We start from the raw sequence: 23,225 nt of genomic DNA, 5'->3' as shown, positions 1-23,225 counted from the left end.
CGATTCAGTATAAGGAGTTGGGTCGTTACATATTTTTTGTTTGGTTGAACAAACTTGTTAAGAAAATTACTTGAATCCATTTATTTAGCTTAATCCAAGCTGATTAGTTTTGTGAAAAATGTTACTAGAAATCAATGCAAAACAGTTAAACTTAAGTAGTCATAGTAGACGGAAGACTTTGAATTGATTACCAAATACCACCTCTGGAATGACTCTTTTCACGAATGACAAAATAGCAAACTTGTTTACGTATATACTAAAATAAATATCTATTTTGACATTTTTATCCTTTCAAATCATACAATTCATAATCATAAATAATAAAAAAGAGTATGAAGATTATTTTGAAGACTTTTACAGCTAACTTTATTATCTATATATTTAAGTAAATTAACAGAGATGTGTGTAACTCCGCTAGAACACTCACGAATATTAAAAAAAAATTAAAACACTTTCAGTAAAATCAACCTTGAAAAAGCCGAGTCCATTTGTGCAGTTTAACCCTTTTTTTTTTTTTTTGCTTTTGTTTTGGAAAGTTGTTTACACCCTTTTTGCTGTAAGAATCGTAACAGCCTCAGCCGTTCTATTTTTTCTTTCTTTTCAAATATTCGATTTATTTATTTATAAATGATATTGAGAAACACGACTTGGAACAAACAAATAAACTGAGAGTGAGAGAGCCGAGAGAATCAAAGAGAAAGAGAAAATGGCGGATACTCTAAGCGCTTTGCGAATTCTAATGGCGTCTCATTCTCCTCCTCTTGATGCCTTGGTTGTTCCTTCTGAGGATTATCACCAGGTTTAATTGACCACCTATGCTATGCTGAATTCCTAATTTCTTTTCTCTTTTCTTTATCATCATCATCGGTTAATCTTTCGGAGGATCTGAATTCAGCTATTTGTAGTTCTGCTTCTTTAGATTAATCCGAAACGAATTAAGTCTTCCTAATTCGACATTTCGCTTATTGTTGTATTCATTTACTTTCTTTGATTTAATTTTGTGGTTAATAATCGTGGTCTGCTTGTCGTTGCAGAGTGAATATGTATCTGCGAGAGATAAACGCCGAGAATTTGTTTCAGGTTTCACCGGGAGTACTGGTAAATATTGCCGGGGAACGTTTTCTTTTTGTTGCTATAGTGGAGTTCGTGATATGGCGCCTAACCTTATCTTTAGTTAGTTCTACTTTAGCTAGAATTTTACTGTCACATTTAATATGTAGAAGAAAATTATTTCTGAGTAGTGTACTTATCATGTTTGATCACTGTTCATGGTCACTTTTATCCTTGTCAACCGTTGATCTTTTGGATCCTATTTCTTTCCTGAAGGTCTGGCACTTGTAACCCAGAGAGAAGCATTACTGTGGACCGATGGGCGGTATTTTCTGCAGGCAATTCAACAGCTTAGTGATCAATGGAAACTTATGCGGATGGGGGAGGATCCTCCTGTTGATCTCTGGATGGCAGATGTATGTGAAACACCATTTCACTTCACATTAAAATGAAGGGAAAGTTTAAATTTAATTTCATATGTACTGGAATTAATGAAAGTGAAGATGCCTTCATATACTCTCGTAATCCGTCTATTTGGGTCGCTACTAGAAATTTCCCAAATTAGTTGCACCACAAATGTCTTTGCATTTTCTGTTTATTGTTTAAATTATTCTCCAAACGAATGCAATATCTAACGCTCATTTTGAACTTACATACAATTATTCTGATCTACTGTGTTGTTATTTTGACGGTTGTTATGGTTGTTGTTCTATGTTTCTATATATGAGCACCTAGGTCTGGTTAAATCTTGTTTTACTAGTCTTAATTAGGCTCTTGTGGTTTTAACGAGATTGTACAAGCTTTCATGATCCTTGTTGCAACCTTTATTTTTTCTTGATGAGTTTCATATTCTCCCGTTCTATGTTAGGATAAGTTAGTTTTTTTAAATCTTGTATCAGAATCTGCCAGCTGATGCAGCTGTTGGAGTAGATCCGTGGTGTGTGTCCGTGGACACAGCACAAAGGTGGATTCACGCATTTTCCAAGAAGGAGCAGAAGCTGGTTCAAACCACCACAAACTTAGTTGATGAAGTTTGGAAGAACCGACCACCACCAGAAATAAATCCTGTTATGATACACCCACTGGAGTTTACTGGCCGCTCTGTTGAAGACAAGTTGAAGACTTTGAGAACAAAACTTTCACAAGAGAAAGCTCATGGTTTAATTGTGACTGGACTTGATGAAGTGAATATTCTCTCTTTCCAGATTGCCTTCTTATTAAATAGTATTGTGCTTTTGTGCTGGTTTGTCTGATTTGACCACGAGATATCTACTTCTTACAAAGAATTCCTCCTGTTTGCTAACATGATCATAACAACTGAAATGTGCAGGTAGCTTGGTTGTACAACATCCGTGGGAGTGATGTGTCGTACTGTCCAGTTGTACATGCATTTGCAATAGTGACGCTCAATTCAGCATTCTTTTATGTGGACAAGAGGAAGGTGTCTGATGAGGTATGTCAAGACAAATGCACCATGTTTTGTATCATTATCGAATTTGAGAGAATCACATTTGGATACCATTCTATATTTGATTTCAGTAGATATTCTCTTAAAATTTAAGTTCAGTATTCAGTTTTAAGCTTTGTTTTCTTTTATAGTCAACTCTCTTTATTGGGGTTTACATCTCATTCAAGAGTGAATTTCTCATATTCAGGTGCGCTTGTACATGGAGCAAAATGGAATTGAAGTTCGGGATTATAGTGCCGTAATAACAGATGTGTCCTTACTTGCATCTAATCAACTTAACTTGTCATCTTTTGTGAAAGGATCTGAAGTTAGGGCTAATGTGGAAGTAGAACTTAGTTCGATTGACATAGCAGGATCTAATGGAACTAAAGTAGAAAGCCAGAGTTCTGGCCTTATATGGGTTGATCCTGCCCAATGCTGCTATGCTTTGTATTCTAAACTGAACTCTGATAAGGTTCTCCTACAGCAGTCACCATTGGCCCTTGAAAAAGCACTAAAGGTAGCATTTTGAGATCTATTAACTATTTTTCCTTTTCCTTTCACCCCCTTCAAATAATGATGTGCTGGTGTTTGTAATCTTTCTTATCACATGCAAGCATTGAGCCATTACACTGTTGTATGATGAATTTAGTAAAACACGATCTTGTTTTCTGTTCCTGGCAGTCAATTTTCAATTTATTCAATCATCCTCTTGAAACTTGAACATGGTTAAAAGGAAATTCCTTTCCAAAGTCTATCTCTTTTCTTTTTACTTAACTAGTTCGATCAACCAATTATTGTATAGAACTCTGTTGAGTTGGACGGACTAAAGAAGGCGCACATTCGGGATGGTGCAGCTGTTGTACAATATCTTGTGTGGTTGGACAAGCAGGTATGTGAAACCTATAGCATCAAGCATCTAAAGTTTGCATCATGCTGATTGACAAAACGTTTACATTCACGTCAATTGACATTTTAGCCCTTAACAGAGCCCCAAAAAACAGATACAGATGTTTCACACTAAGTTTTCTGATTCATAGCTTGGTTTAAAAATTGCAGCTGCAAGAGACTTATGGGGCATCTGGTTACTTTCTTGAAGGGGATGGAGTGAGGAAGCCCAAACCATCGTGAGTTCTATACTTATTTTTATGATTAAGCCATCAGCTCTGTTGCAATTCATTGATTAAAATGTTCTTTTTCCCCATGAATTCCAACTTAAACATGCTCACATTTTTTACATTTTAGACTGTTATTTTTTAATCATATTTGTCGTTCCTTCAAGTACATCCATCTAATCATATTTTAATGTCAAACAAACCTTGTTAGGGACTCAAAGAAACTGACAGAAGTTAGCGTAAGTGATAAGCTTGAGGCTTTCCGAGCATCAAAGGAGGTCAGCTTCCTTATTAATATGCTCCACTCTGTACACCCATGGATCTTTTCTCCCTATTCTTCTTTAAAATACATATATACAATATGTTGGGTGATTAGATTTATTCTGGACCCCACGTCTAGGAGAAACAAGCACATCTTAAGTGGAAAATAAGTCATTGAAATGTAGCCCATTCAAGATTCAGCTTCATTGTCTATATGTTTCACTCTGCGTATTGTTAATTTTCGAAATGATAGGGATTGACTATGATGAACCGTGAAAACTGAAAAGTTTCTCTCCAAGATCCAGAAACTATTCTAGCTTCTACCCCCGAGCAGCCTAACCCTTTACCTTTTCCCTCACCTACCGATACAGTTCCCAGCATGTGACATCAGCCACTTAACTTCACATTCTTTTGCTGACTTCACTAACAACCGACTGAATAGGGAAAAGACAATTCTTCCATAATTAACTACACTTCTAGTCTGCACATATACATTCCCACCTCACTTCAACATTTCTTCCTTCATTTTGTTTTTACTTTTCAGCATTTTAGGGGCCTAAGTTTCCCTACTATTTCATCTGTTGGTTCAAATGCTGCGATTATACATTATGGAGCAAAAGCAGAGACGTGTGCTGAGTTGGATCCTGAAAGCATCTATCTTTTTGACTCGGGAGCTCAGGTTAGATGCACACGTGGGCCTAAAATGATGCTTATGATGATCTTTACTTTCTGCTTTGACTCCCCCTAAATCTAATGGTCGTACATTCCATTGATGAAATCTGTCTCACTTCTTGCCTTTTTGTTGTTGAATTTTCTAGTATTTGGACGGAACAACCGATATCACGCGAACAGTCCATTTTGGATTGCCTTCAGCACATGAAAAAGCCTGTTATACTGCCGTGAGTTACTAAAAAGTTCATTGCTCTATTTATTTGTTCTCTTTCTGTAGTTGACTCTATGCCAGCTGACTTTACAAATTAATGAACCTCAGTATAATTTGGTGTGCTTTTCACGGTTACTATAATCTAGCTAATATTTTTAACTAGAAATTGCCTTTTCATTGTTACATGCTACCATCAATTTAAACTTTTGGGTCAATTGGTGATTTAAGATTCATTAGTGTATGAGGAGAACAAAAGAAGTAGGCAGAATGCTCTAATGTCATAGGAGATTACAAAATTAGCTACCCTAGTTGGTCGTCAAGGTCAGAGAAGAACCATATATTTAAGTAGATCAGATGGTGAAGCAATCATAAGCTATGAGAATGATCATTGTAAGCTATCTTGAAGGCTCACTTGTTCCTTCCTTACTCTCCCTTTGAGCTCGCAGAGTTGCGCATCGTTTCCTGACATGAACATCTTCCAGATTGCATGTGCTATTGGAAGGAAAAGATACTCTAGTTCCAAAGAATGGTGAAATCATTAAGCCATGACATGCTCGTAAAGTTTTCTAATCCTACCGTGTACTGTGAGTTTTTGTTTGCTGGTGCTTTTCTAGCACTTCCTAACTGTCCATCATGGAGAACATCAGACTGAACCCATGGACGAGATCAAGTCCATTCTGTTTGTATTGCGATTAGGAGAGTGGTTTTCTGGAGGCATATACCTTTCTTGTCAGGATTGTTACTTTCAGCTAGGCAGGTTTGGGTCTGTTTGGATCTACCACTAAAATAATTGGTTCTGACTGGGGATGTAGAGAGTTTTTTGTTTTGTTTTGTTTTGTTTTTAACTTAAGATTGGTTTTTTTTAACACATTGTAGTGAGAAGGATATTCTTCTATTGGGAAGCTTACTCAACTGTGTACAAGTTTTTCTGAATCTAACATCAATATGTGAAGTGAAGGAACTTGAACTTTTGATCTTTTGGTTGAGGAAATGGAAATTTTTTTGGATGATTTAATGAATTAATAAAGAAATTGAAACCTTATGCTTGCTGCAGCCACATTAAAGGAACAATAAATCATATGGTTTTGAATAATATAAATGAAATAGCTGTTGGCTTAGGTTCAGGTGTTTAGCAAACTGCTAAAGTCCTATATGAGCTACCTGAATTTATACTACTATTTCGATTTATCTAACTGAAGCGACATCTTTGACAGGTTCTCAAAGGCCATATTGCTTTGGGAAATGCAAGATTTCCAAATGGCACAAACGGTGAGAGTTCTCACCTTTTCTACTTTGTATTTTGCTTTCCCAATAAACTGATCGAATATACATGGACTTCCTATTTACAGGCCATTCGTTGGACATTCTTGCTCGAGTTCCTTTGTGGAAGGACGGTCTGGATTATCGACATGGCACTGGCCATGGAATTGGTTCTTTCCTTAATGTTCACGAAGGTTAAAAAAAAAGAAGAAAAAAACTACTGTAACTTCCACAATTAGTCATTTAGTTGTTATCAAAGTAATGATTTTTTAGTATATTTTCATCAGGACCCCATTTGATTAGTTTCAGACCACAGGCTCGAAATGTTCCACTTCAAGCTTCAATGACCGTTACGGACGGTAACTAATCATTACACTCAGTATCGATCCCTTCTGTTACATGGTTTCACCTTCCATTTATGGTTGCTTCCTGATATCTATCCACTCCCCTCCCTCCTCACAGGAGTTTGTTCGAGGGTTTTTTCTTTCTTTCTTATGTATTAGTATTTGTTCAAAGAGCTAACCGAATCTATTCTGATCGTTTCTAAACTTGGAATTTAGTTGGATTTCAGAAACATAAATAGCTTGGATTTTTAGTCGTAGAACCATTTCTTGTTGATATCTCTTAACTGCAAATCTCAGAGCCTGGCTATTACGAAGATGGTGCCTTCGGTATCAGATTGGAGAATGTACTTGTAGTGAAGGATGCCAACACAAAATTTAATTTCGGCGATAAAGGCTACCTATCATTCGAACACATAACATGGGTAAAGCTTCTATTTTCATCAATCTTTCTTAAAATCATGCAAGTAATTTTTAATCACTATTAACTTTTTGTTGTTGTTGGTCAGGCACCATACCAAAGAAAGTTGATCAACACAAGTCTTCTCACATTTGAAGAATTGAATTGGGTGAACACCTATCATTCACAATGTAGAGATATTCTTGCTCCATATTTGGATGAATCCGAGAAGCTATGGCTAAATAAAGCCACTGAGCCTATAACTGCCTGATCATCTTTCTGGGAAAGAATTATTGAAGAAGTAGTAGTTTCAGCCCTCATTGCTCTGCTGCCCACATCTCTTTTCTTTGAATAAACTCACCTTTGCTCGTTGTTGCCTTCCCGAGCATTTTAAATAGTTGAGGATTATTGCTTTCCTTTCCTCGACTCCGCTATTTGGTTCTAAGTTCCACCCATCACTGTATCCAACCCCAACTAATACTAGTGATAGTTATTTTCTATCTAACTTATGCTTACATTGGTAAGAAGTGAGGATTGGAAATTTGCTTAATCAGTTGTAAAATAATCTTAGTCTTCAGCTTTCATTTCGAAATGCATATCCTTCTTCAATTCTTCTATTTCAATTTTTCTTACTTGGTGTAAGGATGAAGTCTTAGTGGATTATATATGCTCACATCAAAATACAAAATTTTGCACTATTTTCAAGTTCTTTAATAAGAAATATTATTCTTTTATTAAATTAATCACCCCATCTGTGGTAAAAGTGAAAAAAAAAAAAAAGAAGTTGCCCTTGCTCCATTTCATTGAATATGCCTATATTCGTATTCTACCATCCAAGGTTTTTCTATTTTGTTTTAATTGGTTAGTGACTTTTGTTAGAAAATTCAAGTTAGCTTCGCTCTTGCTTTAACTGGAGACTTCGCTCTGCCTTACATTTTAACCATATTTTTATGATTTGTTTGTGTTTTGATCTTAAGTTGCGGGTTTCATTTTCTCAATCAAGTTAAAATCCTACAAATTAAATTTGATTTTAACCAATAACCAATCAATAATTTGATAGATTTAGCATACAACTTTGGTTGAATGTTGTACCATTTAATTGTGATTTAATTAATTGTCTAATTAAATTTAAGACAAGGAAAAACTTAATTGAAGTGTTCAAGAAAAACACCTGAAATTTATTACAAAACATGTTACATCTTTATGATATTTAAGTTAATTCATTGAAGAGGCAGAGCCCCTTTTGCCAAACCAACAATGAAACCACAAGCATTTATTAAAGTGAATTCGAACAATACAATAAATACTTTGATAACTATTCTTTATACGCTAAAAGAGTGCTTTTTACACACACACACACACACACACACTTTACCAATCAAACTTCATAGAAATTAAGAAAAATATATCATAAAATAGACATCCCTTTATTTTAAGTGTAATTATGATGTGTGTATTTTTTCGTTAACTTTCTATTTCATCCTTAATGATACAAGAGGCAGGTTATATTAATTAGCAATAAATGTACTTTATTCTTCAACATTAAACTATTTTTTAAGTTTCTCAGGCTTCAATTAAGTCACAATTAAGACTTCAAACTTTAAAAGTTTATTCTCAAAAACAACCTATAAAATTCTAAATTGGTAGGTTATAATTAATTTATAGTTTTAAGTTTTCATTGACTTAAATGACAAATTGTATCAAATCAAACGTATATTATAACTATCCTAATTTGATCGTAAAAGTTTAAACTCAGCAAATTTTACTAGACATCAAATCAAAATTTAAACTTTAACATCAATTAGCATTTAAACTTTTGATGTTTAAGATTAGATATTTAGATTTATATTTACATAATCTCATACATTTTTTAATTCAGACTAAAAAAAATTGTTTAAATCAGGATTACTTCAACTTGTGGAGAAAAAAAAATTAGCTTTACCATTCCTCATCAAATTTTGTTAGATTAAAAAAAAAAAAAAAAGACATATTTAACGTTCCTTCGAAAATACTATTTTTTTTTTCTCTCTCTCTTTTAGAAAAGACAAAAACTCCAAAGACCAATAAGACAAAAAATTGAAAAGTGGAAGCTAAAGTTTGAAGAGCAAAGGTTTAGAGATTTAAAAACTTGAGGTAAAATAGAGAGAAATGATAGGCAAAAAAGGATTTTCTTTTCTTTCTCTTTGAAAAGAAGAAAGCATTCCTATTTAGGAGAGTCGAAAATGGTCGTTGAGAAAGGCGGTTAAGTTTCAAAGGTTGAGGAATGTCCTGTTTTCCCTCGGAACACACACTCGTAATTTTTTTTTTTTTTTAAAAGGAAAAAACTTGAGGATGAAAGAGAAGTAGAAAAAGCAATTAAATTCCTAAAATGACATAATCTTTAATTAGTAAACCATTAGGGATCTATTAATTGTTCCAAATCTCTTTCATTGAGCTATTGGAGAGGGACAACCTTAAAGAACAGACATACACCCCAAAAAAAACACACCTTTTTTTAGGAGTGTTTGTTTTTACCTAAACCCCCTTTATTATCTCACACACTGTTCTTTTCTTTTTTCTTCATATTTTCTCTACTTTGTATTTGTTTTATAAAGAAATTATTTTCCTAATAATTTTTTCCCATTCCCTTGAGAGTTTTTTGTCCTAAAAACTTGACAGGGAATGCTCTTTCTGAGTTCCTTCTCTCTTTATTTGATCTCTCCCTCTCCCTTTTCCTTTTCCTTTTCTCCTCATTTTCATTTTTCCATGTCTTTCACTTGAATTTTTTCCTTTTTTTTTTTCTTCTCAATTTTGGTATTGGAAATCAGTTTTGTAGTAATCAAGAGATCAAAGGTAAACAAACAAACCCATTAATTTATTTTCATAAATTTATTTCATTTGAATGGTTTTTGTTTTGTGATTTTGCAGTTAAAACAGCGTTGGGACTCACAATGCTAAAGTGTTTTTTGGTCATAGCTTCGTTGATCTTCATCTCCTCCACATTTGCACAACACAATCTCCCTCCTAAAGAAAAATGGCTCACTTTGAAAGGTGATCCCTTTTATGAATTTTTGTTTTAAGATTCGGAATTCAATACGATAGGGACATGACAAATAAAATTTTAATGCAGGGGATCATCCACTAGTAATAGCAAGAGGAGGATTATCTGGAGTGTTTCCAGAAGCAAGCCCTTTTGCAAATCAAATGGCTGTGATTACAGGTTTACAAAACACAGCATTGTATTGTAATCTTCAACTCACCAAAGATGGGATTGGCTTTTGCTTAACTGATCTTAGGCTTCAAAATTCAACCAATATTGAAGATACCTTCCCTCACGGTCGCAAGTCTTATAATGTCAATGGAAAGATTCTCAAAGGATGGTTCTCTGTTGATATCACGTCTAGTGATCTCTTTAACAGAGTCAACTGTATGTTCAATTTCCTTCATTTCATTGCCTTTTCATATTCAGCATTTTCCCCGTTTCTTTTTAACTTGTTGGAATTGGATTTTCATCATCAGTGATTCAAAGTGTCCTCTCTCGACCTAGTCTCTACGACGGTACTTTGCCAATCGCGGCTGTTGAAGATGTCCTTGGAATTAAACCGAATCAATTCTGGTTGAATGCCGAGGTATTTATAACTACCCTCTTCTGAAAGACTTTCTTTCGTTTTGTCAAGGTCTCATTTGATAACGTTGTTGTCGCAGTATGAAGCGTTCTATGCAGAACATGATCTGAGTGTAATATCGTACCTTCAAAAGGCATTGAGATTGATGCGAATAAACTTTGTATCATCTTCGGAGATTGGTATATTGAAAGGGATAAGTGGGAGTGTGAATAAAGCTAGAACAAAGCTGATATTCAGATTCTTAGAAGCTAATGAAATAGAGCCAACAACAAAGAAAACTTATGGTGCCTTGGCTCATGAACTTCCTATGATTAAGACATTTGCCTCAGGAATTCTGATCAGAAAAGAATATATTTGGCCAATTGGTCAAGACAAGTATGTGCAGCCTGCAACAAACATTGTCATTGATGCTCATAAGCTTGGCTTGGAAGTTTATGCTTCTGGCTTTGCAAATGATGCCATTGTTGGTTACAATTATAGTTATGATCCAATCCGTGAGTACCTTCAGTTTTTTGATAATGGCCATTTTGCTGTTGATGGAGTCCTTTCTGATTTCCCTCCCGCTGCTTCTCAAGCCATTGGTTAGTCTTTTCCTTATGTATGTCTCTCGTTCATTCTATATCAACTTACTCTATTCTTACCCTTTGTCCTTGCAGCCTGCTATTCGAGTTTTCGTAACAATGGAAAACCTCAGCCTGGTAACGATCATTCTCTTTTATAACTCATTTGTGTTTTGGCTTTGTAAAGCTCCAGACCTAGGATTCAGATTATGAATCATGGATGTGGGTGTGTTAGAGGCTCGAACATTGTTTAGAGAGGAAGAAAAGTAGTAATTATAATGGTTTTTTCTTGTAATCATACCAAAAAAACAGGATTAGAGCAAGCATTGGTGATAAGCAGCAATGGAGCAAGTGGGGATTTCCCAGGCTCAACTGACCTTGCTTACCAAAAAGCAATTGAGGAAGGAGCTGATGTCATTGATTGTTCAGTTCAATTATCAAAAGATGGAGTTCCTTTCTGTATGGAAATGGCAGATCTTTTGACAGGTACTACTGTTATCACTGCCTTCTCAGGAAAAACTACAAGTATCCCTGAAATTCAAGCTGAACCTGGAATCTTCTCTTTTGATCTTACTTGGGCTGAGATTCTTACTCTCAAACGTAAGCCCCCCTTCTTTCTTTTTTAATATTCATTTCTTTAACTCTTCACATTCTGTTTCTAATTTTATTCTGTTTTTGTCTCTCTGTTTCAGCTCAAATTTCAAACCCTTTCATGGCCTCTTCTGGTCTTGCTCGTAATCCAGCCTTTAAGAACAAGGGCAAGTTCATGACACTGCCTGAGTTTCTTGAGTTTTCTAAAGCCAAAGCTGTTTCTGGGATTATGATCAACATCCAAGTAAACCCCTTTATTTCTTTTTTATTATGATGATGATTTCCAGTTTCGTATATTTTTGGAAAGGTCGTTTCAAACGGAGTCTAGTACTCGCTTCTAATAACCAATAGCCTTCGTATGTCAGAACGCGGCGTATTTGGCTTCAAAGAAAGGTCTGGACATGGTGGGAACTGTAGCAACAGCCTTAGTCAATGCCACTTTTGACAAACAATCAACACAACAAGTTTTCATTAGATCAGATGATACTTCTGTGCTGTCCATTTTTATGAATAAGTTCCCAAATTTCATTAGAGTTTTAACTGTTGATTCAAAGATTGGAGATGCCCCAAAAGAAGCCCTTGAAGAAATCAAACACCATGCTCAAGTTGTGGCCATTCCTCGTGGCTCTATCATTGAAATAACAAACTATTTCACTACTGGCCTCACTAAAGTTGTTGCTGAAATGAAGGCTTCCAATCTCTCTGTCTTTGTTTATGTCATGAGAAATGAATATGTTTCCTTGCCCTTTGATTACTACTCTGAGGCCTCCGTGGAGGTTTCTACTTTTGTTGACTACTTCCACGTCGATGGCATCATTACTGAATTCCCCAATACTGCAAAACGATATATGAGTAAGCTGTCCTGCTATTAGAGGCCTAACTTAACTCCACTGCTCAAGACATATACTGACAATAACTTACTTTGTTTGTTTGTTTGTTTCTTCCCGGTGATTGTAGCATGTCCATGCCGACCGACTCAGCAGAACCCAGAAAAAGCTCCTTATATAATAGTACCACCTGAAATTGGTATGATGATGAATATGGTGGAGCCAGAGGCTAAACCACCTACTGATCCTCCAATGCCGCCGTTGGATGCCAAAGACATTGTCGATCCACCGCTCCCGGGGGTGAACAAAATGCAAACGTCGACTCCTGCAGATGCTGCAGACACGCCTGCGGCAGCCGCCCCATCAGGCAGTGTATCAAATGTTGCTAACTTGTTTGTTTCTCTACTCTCAGTTGTTGCGCTTACCTTCTTCATATCACTGTAATAATCAACACTCAATAATCTCCTCCATAAACATATGAATATTTAAACTCTGATCAGGACCACCCATTTTCACAAGTATTTATGTAGTCAATACACTTTTTATTAAAAAAAAAAATTATCTTTTTTTCTTTTAAAAAAAAGTGTTTTTTGAAGTATTGAAATAACAAAATATTATATAAAGAATTTCTTCGTGGTTCAAATCCTATTACGAAGATGTTGAAACCAAGGCTCTTCCTTTTTTCTCTCTTTTTGTTTTGTTTGTTTTTTTAGAACTGAGTAATGTACTTTTTTTTTTTTGTTTTTTTTGAAAAAGAGTAATGTAATCATTATTTGATGTTATTTACTGAAAGTTTCTATCTTTATTTTCTAATTAGAAGAAAATAATAATAGTCAGAATTCAACGTGATAAGATAACTACATCAACAAATTAATTCAACTTTTCAAATTATTCAATATATATGACAATTATATATAATCACACTTCCTATATATTCCAACTCTTCATTTTCTACTCTCCATTAAAAAAAAAAATTCATCTAGGGTTTCTCTCTACATTTGCTAAATGATCAAAAATTAATAAAACAGTAACAAAAAAAGACAAGAACACACATAAAATGGAAAAAAAGATAAAGATAAAGATAAAATTCAGTGTATATTTTACAAGATATTAAGCAAATTATGCTGACATGGAATTGTTAAGTGAGTGATTAACGAATTAGAATTTAGAATATGAAAGAAATTACTAAAATAATTAAATAGAAAAAAAAAAAAAAAAAAAGGGAGACCGTTCATGAAAGTTTGATATTTTAAGAAAACAAATATATTCTTTTAAAGCTTTACGATTTTCCTTAGGGTTGTGACATCCAAGAGTATTTTGGTAAAATAAAATCGTAAGCATAATTTCTGAAAAATATATCTATTTCTTTTTATTGATGCATGGCATGGAAAAAATGATGAAAATTGGAAAACAAAATGCAGAAAGAGGAATAGTTTGAAAGAAGAATAAACCAAAACAAGTTTCAATGACACTAATTTCAGAAATACTTAAGTATGTTTTACTTTACTTACTTAAGTTTAGGGTTTTGAGTTTAAAGGTTAGGGTTTTGTTTAGGTTGCATCTATTTTTTTTTTTATCTAGTTTCAATAAAAAAAAAATAATAATAATTGAGTGAGCCGTATACAAAATGAGTAGATGCATCTATGGATATTATGATCAATACTATAACAAATAATATATATATATATATATATATATATATATAAACAAATTAAAATAGGAGGGGTCGAAAAATAACCCTAGAGGAAATGTATACTGTTTAATATATAATTAACAATGGGTTTAGGGTTGAAAGTTGATCCAATCCAACCTTTGTTTTATAAGAGTACGAATCATGCTTTGACTAATTAATTATATTAGGATATGAATATGTCGAAATAATGACCTAATAAGACAATTGTCATTTTGAGTGTTTAAAAAGAATCTCAATTTACAAAATAATAACCTAATCAGACAATTATCATTTTGAAAACAAATAATTGGGGTCGATTTTCTAACTGATATATCAGGTGACGAAATGAACATGCATTCACTCTCCCTTCATATCCTACAGAATCTACAATTTTATTTATTTATTTCAGTACGTATAATAGAGATATAGAAAGATTCCAATATGATTCATTATATTAAATGATTTGTAGTAGTGACCATAGGGGAAGTTCAAGTTATTATTACAATCACACAGTATTTAGATGCCAAATTTAATTTATAAGAAGGGAAAAACATCAATGTATTACTACAGTGAGTTTTAAACATTAGTGTGACCACCGTCTCTAAAGATTGAAAGTTAAATTCCTTATCCCATAATTATCGTACGTACTTGAATATATATAAGTACAATAATAGTGAGAGGACTGAAAGAGAAGGTTAATTACACCAATTATTGATGTATGTAACTACGGCTTTGAGATGTAATACTTGAAAGCTTTCATGGCAACGAGTAACACCCTCCGTCTCTCCGGCGCCGGAAAATATCGCATTCCGAAGCCACACGAGCCAATGAATTGTACGAAGACCCACCCTTAGTGACGGCTTTTTCCCCACTAATTTTAAGCCCTTTAACCCTCTCTCTAATTCCCCCACCTTCTTTACCCTCCATTATCATCCTCACCTTATTCTCTATCTCCTTCCTCTTCACCAATCCGTCACCCTCCGCTCTCACCCTCACCGCCACACCCACTTCCTCAGTCAGCACCGCCGCGTTCATCTTCTGCTCTGCGTACAACGGCCACGTCACCATCGCCACTCCATTCACTATGCTCTCTAATGACGAGTTCCACCCACAGTGCGTCACAAACCCCCTCACCGATCTGTGACTCAAAATCTCCGCCTGAGGTCCCCACATCGGAATCACTAAACCCACCTCTTTCGTCCTTTTTATGAACCCTTCCGGCAAGAATTCTGACGCCCAATCGTCCCCTGATGATCCTCTTCCCGCCGTGAAAAACGTTCCCATGGATTCCGTCCCTGCCGGCGGACGTATCACCCAAACAAACCGCTGCTGGCTCATCTCCAACCCCCACGCCAATTCCGTGATTTGTTCTTCACGTAACGTCCCTCCACTCCCAAACGACACGTATATCACCGACTCATCCGGCTGGCGGTCAAGCCATTTTAACACCTCACTCTCTAAAGTGGGATCGCCATTGCTAGTCAACGGTCCAATTGGAAAAATCGGGACTTCATTGACTTTCCCTTTACCGAGGGTCCCAGCTTCGGAGAGTGCTTTTAGCGTTGTGGGCTCTAGATCCTGCCACGTGTTTGACAAGATCCCATCAGCAGTTCCAAGTTCGCTTGCGAAACTACCGAATCCCACGTAAACCTCCTTCTGGTTCAATTCGAACACCTCGATGGTATTTTCGAACCGGACCGGGGTGCAACCCGGGATGACGAGAGGATCGTGGTTGTCGACGTGGGCGTCAACCATTGATTTGTCAAAGGAAGGGTAAAAAAACGAGAGAGAGAGGAACCAAGCACTAGTGGTCATGAAAACGAAGCCCAACATGCCGAGTTCATGGGCTATTGACAGAGCTGGGGTTCCGAAAAGGTCTACGATGAGGGCCACTGGACGAGGGTTGGCGGCAGCGATGGAGGAGCGGAGGAAGGGGAAAGAGGCGGTCATCATGGAGCTGATTATGTTGAAGATGGGGGCGTTTGAGTCCAGGGAGGATGAGGCGTGTGGAAGAGGGATGATGTTGACGGGGGAGGGTTTTTGGAGGAGGGCGAATTCGGCGGAGGAGGAGCCGGTACCGACGACGAAGAGGGTGGCTTGAAGGTTATGGTGGAGGACGAGACGGTTGGCGAGTTCGAGGAAGGGGATGAGATGACCCATTCCGGGGCTGACTAGCAAAGCCACGTGGGTTTTGGATTCTTGGCCAGGCATGGGAATGGCTGAGAAAACGAAATCAAGAAAGAAGAAGAAGAAGAAGAAGAAAGTAGGAGCTGTGAGTGTTGAGATTTGGGGGTTCTGTAGGTCAAATGGTAATCATGTATTTATATCATTTTAAAAACTTCAATTTTATAACGTCTCTTGCATTCCTATTGGTAGTGTCTTGTTGCTTAAAGATCACGCTCCAAAATTTTGGTCGTTTCCATCATTCTTAAATTCCATACTCAGCTAGGAGGTGCTTATCCGACGATTGAAAAGCTTCATTAACACCTTAATTTTTTTTATCTTATATCTTTTACTTTGTTATTTGGTTTAACTTTTATATATATATATATATATATATATATATTTCTCATCCTATTATTCGCGTCAACTATCTAATTATTTTGTTATTTGTTTCATATCCATTGAAATAGGATCGGTAAGTTTGATAGACCAAAAAATTGAGCTATCAATCAAAATCTAAGATTGTGAGTCGAAGATAAAGAGAGGTTTAATCGGTGTCAATTCGGTATTTTAAAAATATTTCAAAATCCTAATGAAAGAAATTTTCGGGCATGACTTTAGTAAATTTTACTCTAGTAAAGGCAAGCAAGTAGGAGTCGAACCCGTGGGAACCAAGGACTAGCATTGTTGGAATCTAAGGGTGTGTTTGGATTGGTTTTTGAAGTGTTTAATTTTTAAAATAATTTATTTTAAGATAAATTGAAGTGTTTGTCATTCATTTGAAATAATTTTTGAAAAAATGAGATTATGAACTAAATCATTTTAGAGAAAATATCTATTTTTATTTTATGTTTAATGAGAAATCTTTTTTTTTTTTAAATATTTTGAATAATTTTTTTCAATGTATATGAACACACATTTAAATATAGAGATTATCAAATGTTTCTCTCTCAGTCAAATCTATTTCGACTTAGCATCTGTAAAAGAAATCATGAGGACGTCAATAAAGAACATGATCGTTCGATTCGTGAAATAAAGATGAACGAAGAACGTGATCGAATTGCACATCTTTTTGTCTAATTGATATTATATTGTCTCGAAAAAATTATTTATCTTATTTATATTTTGTTGATGGAAATCTAAAAAAATATATTTACATTTCAAGATATTTATGCTTTTAAAATTGAATTTTTCAAAAAAGAAATTAATACAAAATATGAAATTAATGTTTAGTTTCAAATAACTAAAAAATTAATAATTTCAAGATAATGTACAATTAATTTTAAAATATAATTATGAAAAAAGATTCAAAATATGTGTATTTTTTTATGAAATTTGTTCATAAATATAAACTAAAGTAAACACAAATTTGTATATAAACATTTATAAATAGGTCAAACCAAACAGATTTTAAATTTATTTTATAAAAAATATTTTTTCAAAAATATATTCTTAGAAAATCATTTTTTTCATAAACAATCCGAACGGATCCTAAATCTTAAAAAGAACTTTTTACTGTATTTCAAAAATACACACAAAAAATTATAGGAATGTAGTCTTGGGTTGGGGGTGACACTGACATCCAAGAAAGTAAACTGGGTTGCTATTACGAATGAAAATTGCACTTTAAAAAATTAAATTCAACAAAGTATCAGAAATAGGGAAGCAAAGAACATTATTGTGCCTTTTGTTTTTCATCCATTCTCAACATATAGAGGGTTGAAAAAGGTGAATTGTAAAATCATGATTATTGGTCGATTATTTCAATAATCAATAGTTTTAATTAATTCTTGATTTAATTGCTCAATTTTCATGGTTAGTTTTTCAACAAAACAAAGTCAATCAATAAATAAGCATTTAGTGTTTCCAATATTGCATTTTCCACACGAAATTCATTACAATGCACGTAGTTTCAGACCAAGACTTAATTAATTTAGGCAAAGTTGATATTAAACCTAATCAATATTCATGAAAGTATAATCAATTTAACAATCATATGCAAGATTTCAAACCTTGGAAAGAAATTTGCATTAAATTGCCAACCCTAATTTCTCAATTTGTGTATATTGCATACTAAAATTATTCTTGAGTTCCAAAGATTAAATTGGGCGGGAGGAACTCTCAAAGAGTGGAATGGAATAAAGCTCAATGCCCTTTTCTTACTTTAGCCTACGAATTCCATGGAGAAAAATTCACAAGAATTTTGATAATAAAGAGATAGAAACGAGATCAAACTTCACACTTCATTGAATTTGAGAGAGTTCTTGCCAGAATTAAAGTGAAAATGATGAAAGAATGAATTTGATATGAATTTTAGAGGGAAAAGGGGATATTTAAAGAAAATAAATGAAATAACTGCTCGTGGGATTCGAAACGGCAGCCCGAAGCTGCACGTGGACGAAGAAAGGCAGGAACGACTCGGAGCTACGAAAAACACATGGGTTGGGACTTGAAAACGCAGAAAAATTTGTGTCGCAGTCAGATGGAGACGGAGACGGAGGCACGAAATTTTGAAAAGTTCAATTTAACTGTTCTTCTTCGTGTGTGAGCTCCATTATATGTATTTTTGTTGTGTTCTCGTACCAAAGTCTAGTTTCATAATGTTTATAAAAATAAGAAAATAATAAATACAAGCCTACATAGAGGTAAAATTAGATATTAATTATTTGTCTATTCTAGCCCTAACACCTAAACCGACAAATACCAACTAATCAATCAACTGACCAAATAACCAACGGTCGGTTTGGACTCCTTCATTGTCAAAGTCGTTTTGAACATTTACTAAATCAAAATCATAATCGATTTAGTGACAGTTTGATCAAAAAATCAACTCAAATCGAACGATGTTTAGCCCTAATATGTAGAGTTATAATAATCTACGTATTATTTATGTTTGAATGTTTTAGATGTTGATTATTTTAATATGAGTAGAAAATAGTAAATATTCTAACAAAAGGAAAAAAAAAAAAAAGTGCACAACACAAATATGGGAATTTGAAATAATAGTAGAGTTGTTTTCCAATATATATATATATATATATAAACCAATTTATTTGTAAATATGTATATTTATAGTCACTTATAGACGAGATCTTGCCAACAATTTTATTACTTATAATAATACTCAACTATAGTATAGTAGTTGAAAACACTAAATTTTATAATCGAAGAAAATCTAAATTGTTGAATAGCCTGCCATTTGAAGTCAGGCCCCAGACACCTCACGAAGGTTTAATATATCTTTACTCTACTCATGTTCTAATCTACTCTTAACAACTTAGTCCTAAAAACTTGATAATGTTCATAAAAGAAATGGAGAAGAAAACAATAAATATGTTTGCTCCTATGTTTTTTTTTTCTTTTGGGTCTAGAAATTAAAGCAACCATTTCTTCTTTTAATTAAGATAAACACGAAGCATTGAAGAGATCCAACCTGAATTTTTAACTTTTATTTATCAATTTTTGGTGGAGAGCATATATACCTCAATGAATGTCTATGCTTTCATATGCTTTGATGTCAGGAGACTTAAAAGTCTAAGGAAGAGTTGAAACTTAGAGATTATTGTTTATATATAGAAAGATAATTTTAAAATAATTTGACTTAGCTAATTAATATCACCTAAAATTTGAAGGGCCAAATTAGTTTGGAATTTAACGAGGGTGTTGGCACTAATTAAATATAAAAATGAAACATATTCAACAACACGTCACTGATTTTATTTTGACAAATTATATTAATTATAATTTAATAATGTTATATTTTGTTTTCGCATGTTAAAGATTAAAATAAAAGAAATAATTAAACAACGTGAAAATGGATTTTTTTTTTTTTAAATAAAAAGATCTATACTTGAAATAAGCTTAACAATAACTCATATGATTTATTTTCGAAAAGGTTCGAGGTGATCGATTATCCATCCATATAATTATCATACTAAAAACAAAAAAAATATATTAAATTAAATTAATTGATTAACAAATACATATTTAGAAGTTAGTCGAAAAGAATTAATTGCATATAAGGTAGGACGACACAAAATTATATTACCTAAAAACCATTGACTTTGAGATAGATATAGCCTATAATGGTACATGCATACAGCAATAATGACAAACCAATATCTATATATCAGATAAAAGGGAATTTGTATTAATTAAGAGGACCCATAAAGTCCACCAAAGATTCATTAGAGAGAGAGAATAAACTCGATCTATCTTAAGAATCTTGGTAAATTAGAATAAAACATAATTTAAATTAACTGTTTTGTTGGTTAAGGATGATTAATTATTTGAAGAAGACCAATTGGAAAGAAAGTTAAACTTAATCCATTAAAAGGATAAAAGATTGAATCTCCTTCTGAATTTGTGAGAAAATGATGGATGGCGACAAATTTCAATGTAAATTTGCATTTATGGAGAGAAAATTCAACAAAACTTACATCAATTAATTGTTATGTAGGGATTGAGACTATAATAAATAATACTGGGGGTTAGTGAATTGAATATTTCTTTTGTGAAAGAGAAATGGTGTTTATCAAGAGAGGTGTTGTTTCATCAATGCATGTTCTACACATGCATGCAATGCAAAAATGATTGTTTTTCTTCAAACAACAAAATTAATTTTGATAAATTATGGTCACCCACCACGAGGCAAACCATTTCTTTATTTTTCTTTTTGTTGAAATTTTGAAATGTCCCTATTCATATTAAAGTTTACCATAAATGGGATGGTGAAATGACTATGTTCATGTATCTTTGTGTTTCGAGGCTTTTGCATGTGTACTTTAATATTTATTGTATGAATGTTTATCTTCTAGTTATATATCATACCACTAAAGACAAGCTCCTTTTGTAGCTATTTTTTTGTTTCTAACTGTGTAGAAAGAATTTAGGAGCATGAGATTAAGCTAATTGTTACACTTTTGGATTGAATACTACAAACTATGCTAGAAACGCAGCTAGGTCGAGAAAGTACTCAAATTTGGACCAAAATTAAATATAACATACAATAAACTTGAAATGATAATAAGTAAGACCCAAATCAATAATCTTGACCTCGATCAATACCAAATTTGAGTATGTAGATAACGAGACATGTCTCATGCATGCTTCATGTCTCATCCACTTGTCATTGTGAAACATGGCATCCTCCCCTTCACCCCGTTGAATTGAAGAATTATTTTCCAAAGTGACTCCAAAACCCCAAGAGACAATCTAGAGTTCAATCACTCTAATAAATACATACATCTATCTTGTAGGAGGGGTTCCTTCCCGTTGAATGAATTTTGGTCCTAGAACAATGTTCTTAGTTCTAGCATATCTTGTCAGGTGTTTTGTTAGATTGATTGAAAGGAGCGTAAATATGACTTGATTCAAGACCATAACCATTTACCTCTTGTATCATGTTACTTATGTTTCTATCAATTATACTTTATGATCCTAAAATTAAATTCATCGAAATATTTGTTCCTTATTTGTAAATGAAATATTAACTTGTCTCTTATTTATTGTTAAAAAAATTCGGTCTAAAAATTAATGAGATAGTTTAAAATTGTTTGAAGGAAAATTGTCACAAATTATTAATTACATTTGAGAGAGAACGATTTAAAACTAAAACAACTAATTAATTGTTGGCATTATATATTAATTAGTAGTGGGGTGTATGCGTGTCTTTAGTTATTTATAAAATATAAGATAAGAAAGGGACAATAATTCAAAGGTACTATTTCCAATAAAGCATATAATTATATTATTGATTTTCTATATATATATAAAAAAAATCTTTCTATAATCTATTAGTATATTTATATTTTTTTCACGTGAAAAATGTTATATTTTAATAAATTTCTGTCCAACTATCTTCGAATAATTAAATTTAGGATTTAAAAAATAGATATATAACATCTATATATGTATATATATATATATAGAAATTAAAATAAAACAAGCTTTCAAAATAAAATAAAAATTAATTATTTTAACTTTCATTTATGTGTTAGTATTTTAAATGTGAAGTGCATACGTTTATGCAAATAGTTTCTCTTTTAAGTTAGCAGAAAAAATCTCTAATCAATTTCAAAGTTTGTATTTGTTTATTATTATTAGTATTATTTTACAAAATTGAATCTAGTTCGAAGATAATTAGTATGGTGTTTCTTTATATATAGTTCGTTGAAAATTTGATCCTATTTCTGTGTGTAGTACCTACTAAAAGATTATTCTTGTTTCTAACGACTTGTCAAGGTAAAGAAAGAAAAACAAAAAAGCAAATATTTTTTAAGTAATAGATTCGAATACAAATCTATTGGTCACTCTACCATATACGTATATTGAGCTATACTTCATTTTTTTCTCCATTTTAATTCTAAAAGTATAAATATTTATATAATAATAACATAATATAAAATTATTTTTAATTAAATGAAAAAAATGAGCTAACATGTTAGAATAAGAAATATATATATTGTCCGTCTTCGTTTAGCTTGAGATGATTTTTTTTTCTACCTAGTTCTTTTTCATTGCTCATCGAAAATCTTTGCTTCATAGTGGGCAAGTATTAAGGCATGGACATCTCGAATTATAGACGTATGGTAAAACAACTCTCCATGACAAAAATTTTATAATAGTACGATCAATTTGAACCTACTAGAATTGTGTTTATTGTATTACTTGTCTAAATACTTAAATGTTGATCGACACGTTACGAAACTCGAATATTTATATATATAGAAGAAAAAAAACAACATTTAAAATGAGTTATTCTTATACTATTGAATAATTTTCATGATTAAATTATATGTATTAACAAACACAGCAGCATGGATCGGTAAGCTTGGCGGACTGTCTAACCAAACATCTACCCACTCTCAATTTCATCTTCTCCGTTCCAAATTTAGGGTTGTTAGTCGTCCACCCCTCATTTGAGGGGAATGTTAGAGACAACCATTGTGATCCCGCAATCCAATCAGCATCCTTTGCTTTGTTGGAGGTGAATCATCAAGGTATTACAAATTTATGGATGTGCGTGAGAAATGTAATCTGTTAAATAGG

The 23,225-nt window shown here is 33.4% G+C and overlaps 3 protein-coding genes across 3 annotated transcripts; 2 read left to right on the top strand and 1 right to left on the bottom strand.

The window, feature by feature from the left end:
* The first annotated feature begins 395 nt into the window (after positions 1 to 395).
* On the top strand, positions 396 to 7,366 carry LOC103485025 (aminopeptidase P1). Its single transcript, XM_008442461.3, has 16 exons — positions 396 to 799; positions 1,035 to 1,098; positions 1,327 to 1,466; positions 1,950 to 2,234; positions 2,381 to 2,503; positions 2,706 to 3,017; positions 3,303 to 3,389; positions 3,557 to 3,624; positions 3,824 to 3,890; positions 4,418 to 4,552; positions 4,692 to 4,772; positions 5,971 to 6,025; positions 6,106 to 6,210; positions 6,304 to 6,375; positions 6,658 to 6,782; positions 6,867 to 7,366. Exons 1-16 carry the CDS (start codon positions 707 to 709, stop codon positions 7,026 to 7,028), a joined length of 1,974 nt encoding a protein of 657 aa, XP_008440683.1. The 5' UTR covers positions 396 to 706; the 3' UTR covers positions 7,029 to 7,366.
* Positions 7,367 to 9,198: 1,832 nt separating this feature from the next.
* On the top strand, positions 9,199 to 12,834 carry LOC103485024 (glycerophosphodiester phosphodiesterase GDPDL6-like). The gene is made up of 10 exons (XM_008442460.3): positions 9,199 to 9,589; positions 9,665 to 9,787; positions 9,867 to 10,163; positions 10,256 to 10,365; positions 10,442 to 10,943; positions 11,019 to 11,060; positions 11,235 to 11,522; positions 11,615 to 11,757; positions 11,879 to 12,365; positions 12,471 to 12,834. Exons 2-10 carry the CDS (start codon positions 9,688 to 9,690, stop codon positions 12,782 to 12,784), a joined length of 2,283 nt encoding a protein of 760 aa, XP_008440682.1. The 5' UTR covers positions 9,199 to 9,589; positions 9,665 to 9,687; the 3' UTR covers positions 12,785 to 12,834.
* Positions 12,835 to 14,768: 1,934 nt separating this feature from the next.
* LOC103485347 (UDP-glycosyltransferase 72E1) lies at positions 14,769 to 16,172 on the bottom strand. The gene has a single exon (XM_008442896.3). It carries the CDS (start codon positions 16,170 to 16,172, stop codon positions 14,769 to 14,771), a length of 1,404 nt encoding a protein of 467 aa, XP_008441118.3.
* Between the last annotated feature and the right edge of the window lie 7,053 nt (positions 16,173 to 23,225).

Source organism: Cucumis melo, chromosome 8 (genome assembly GCF_025177605.1).
Source record: "Cucumis melo cultivar AY chromosome 8, USDA_Cmelo_AY_1.0, whole genome shotgun sequence".
In the NCBI taxonomy this organism is placed as follows: Eukaryota; Viridiplantae; Streptophyta; class Magnoliopsida; order Cucurbitales; family Cucurbitaceae; genus Cucumis; species Cucumis melo.
This window is presented reverse-complemented; position numbering and strand designations above follow the sequence as displayed.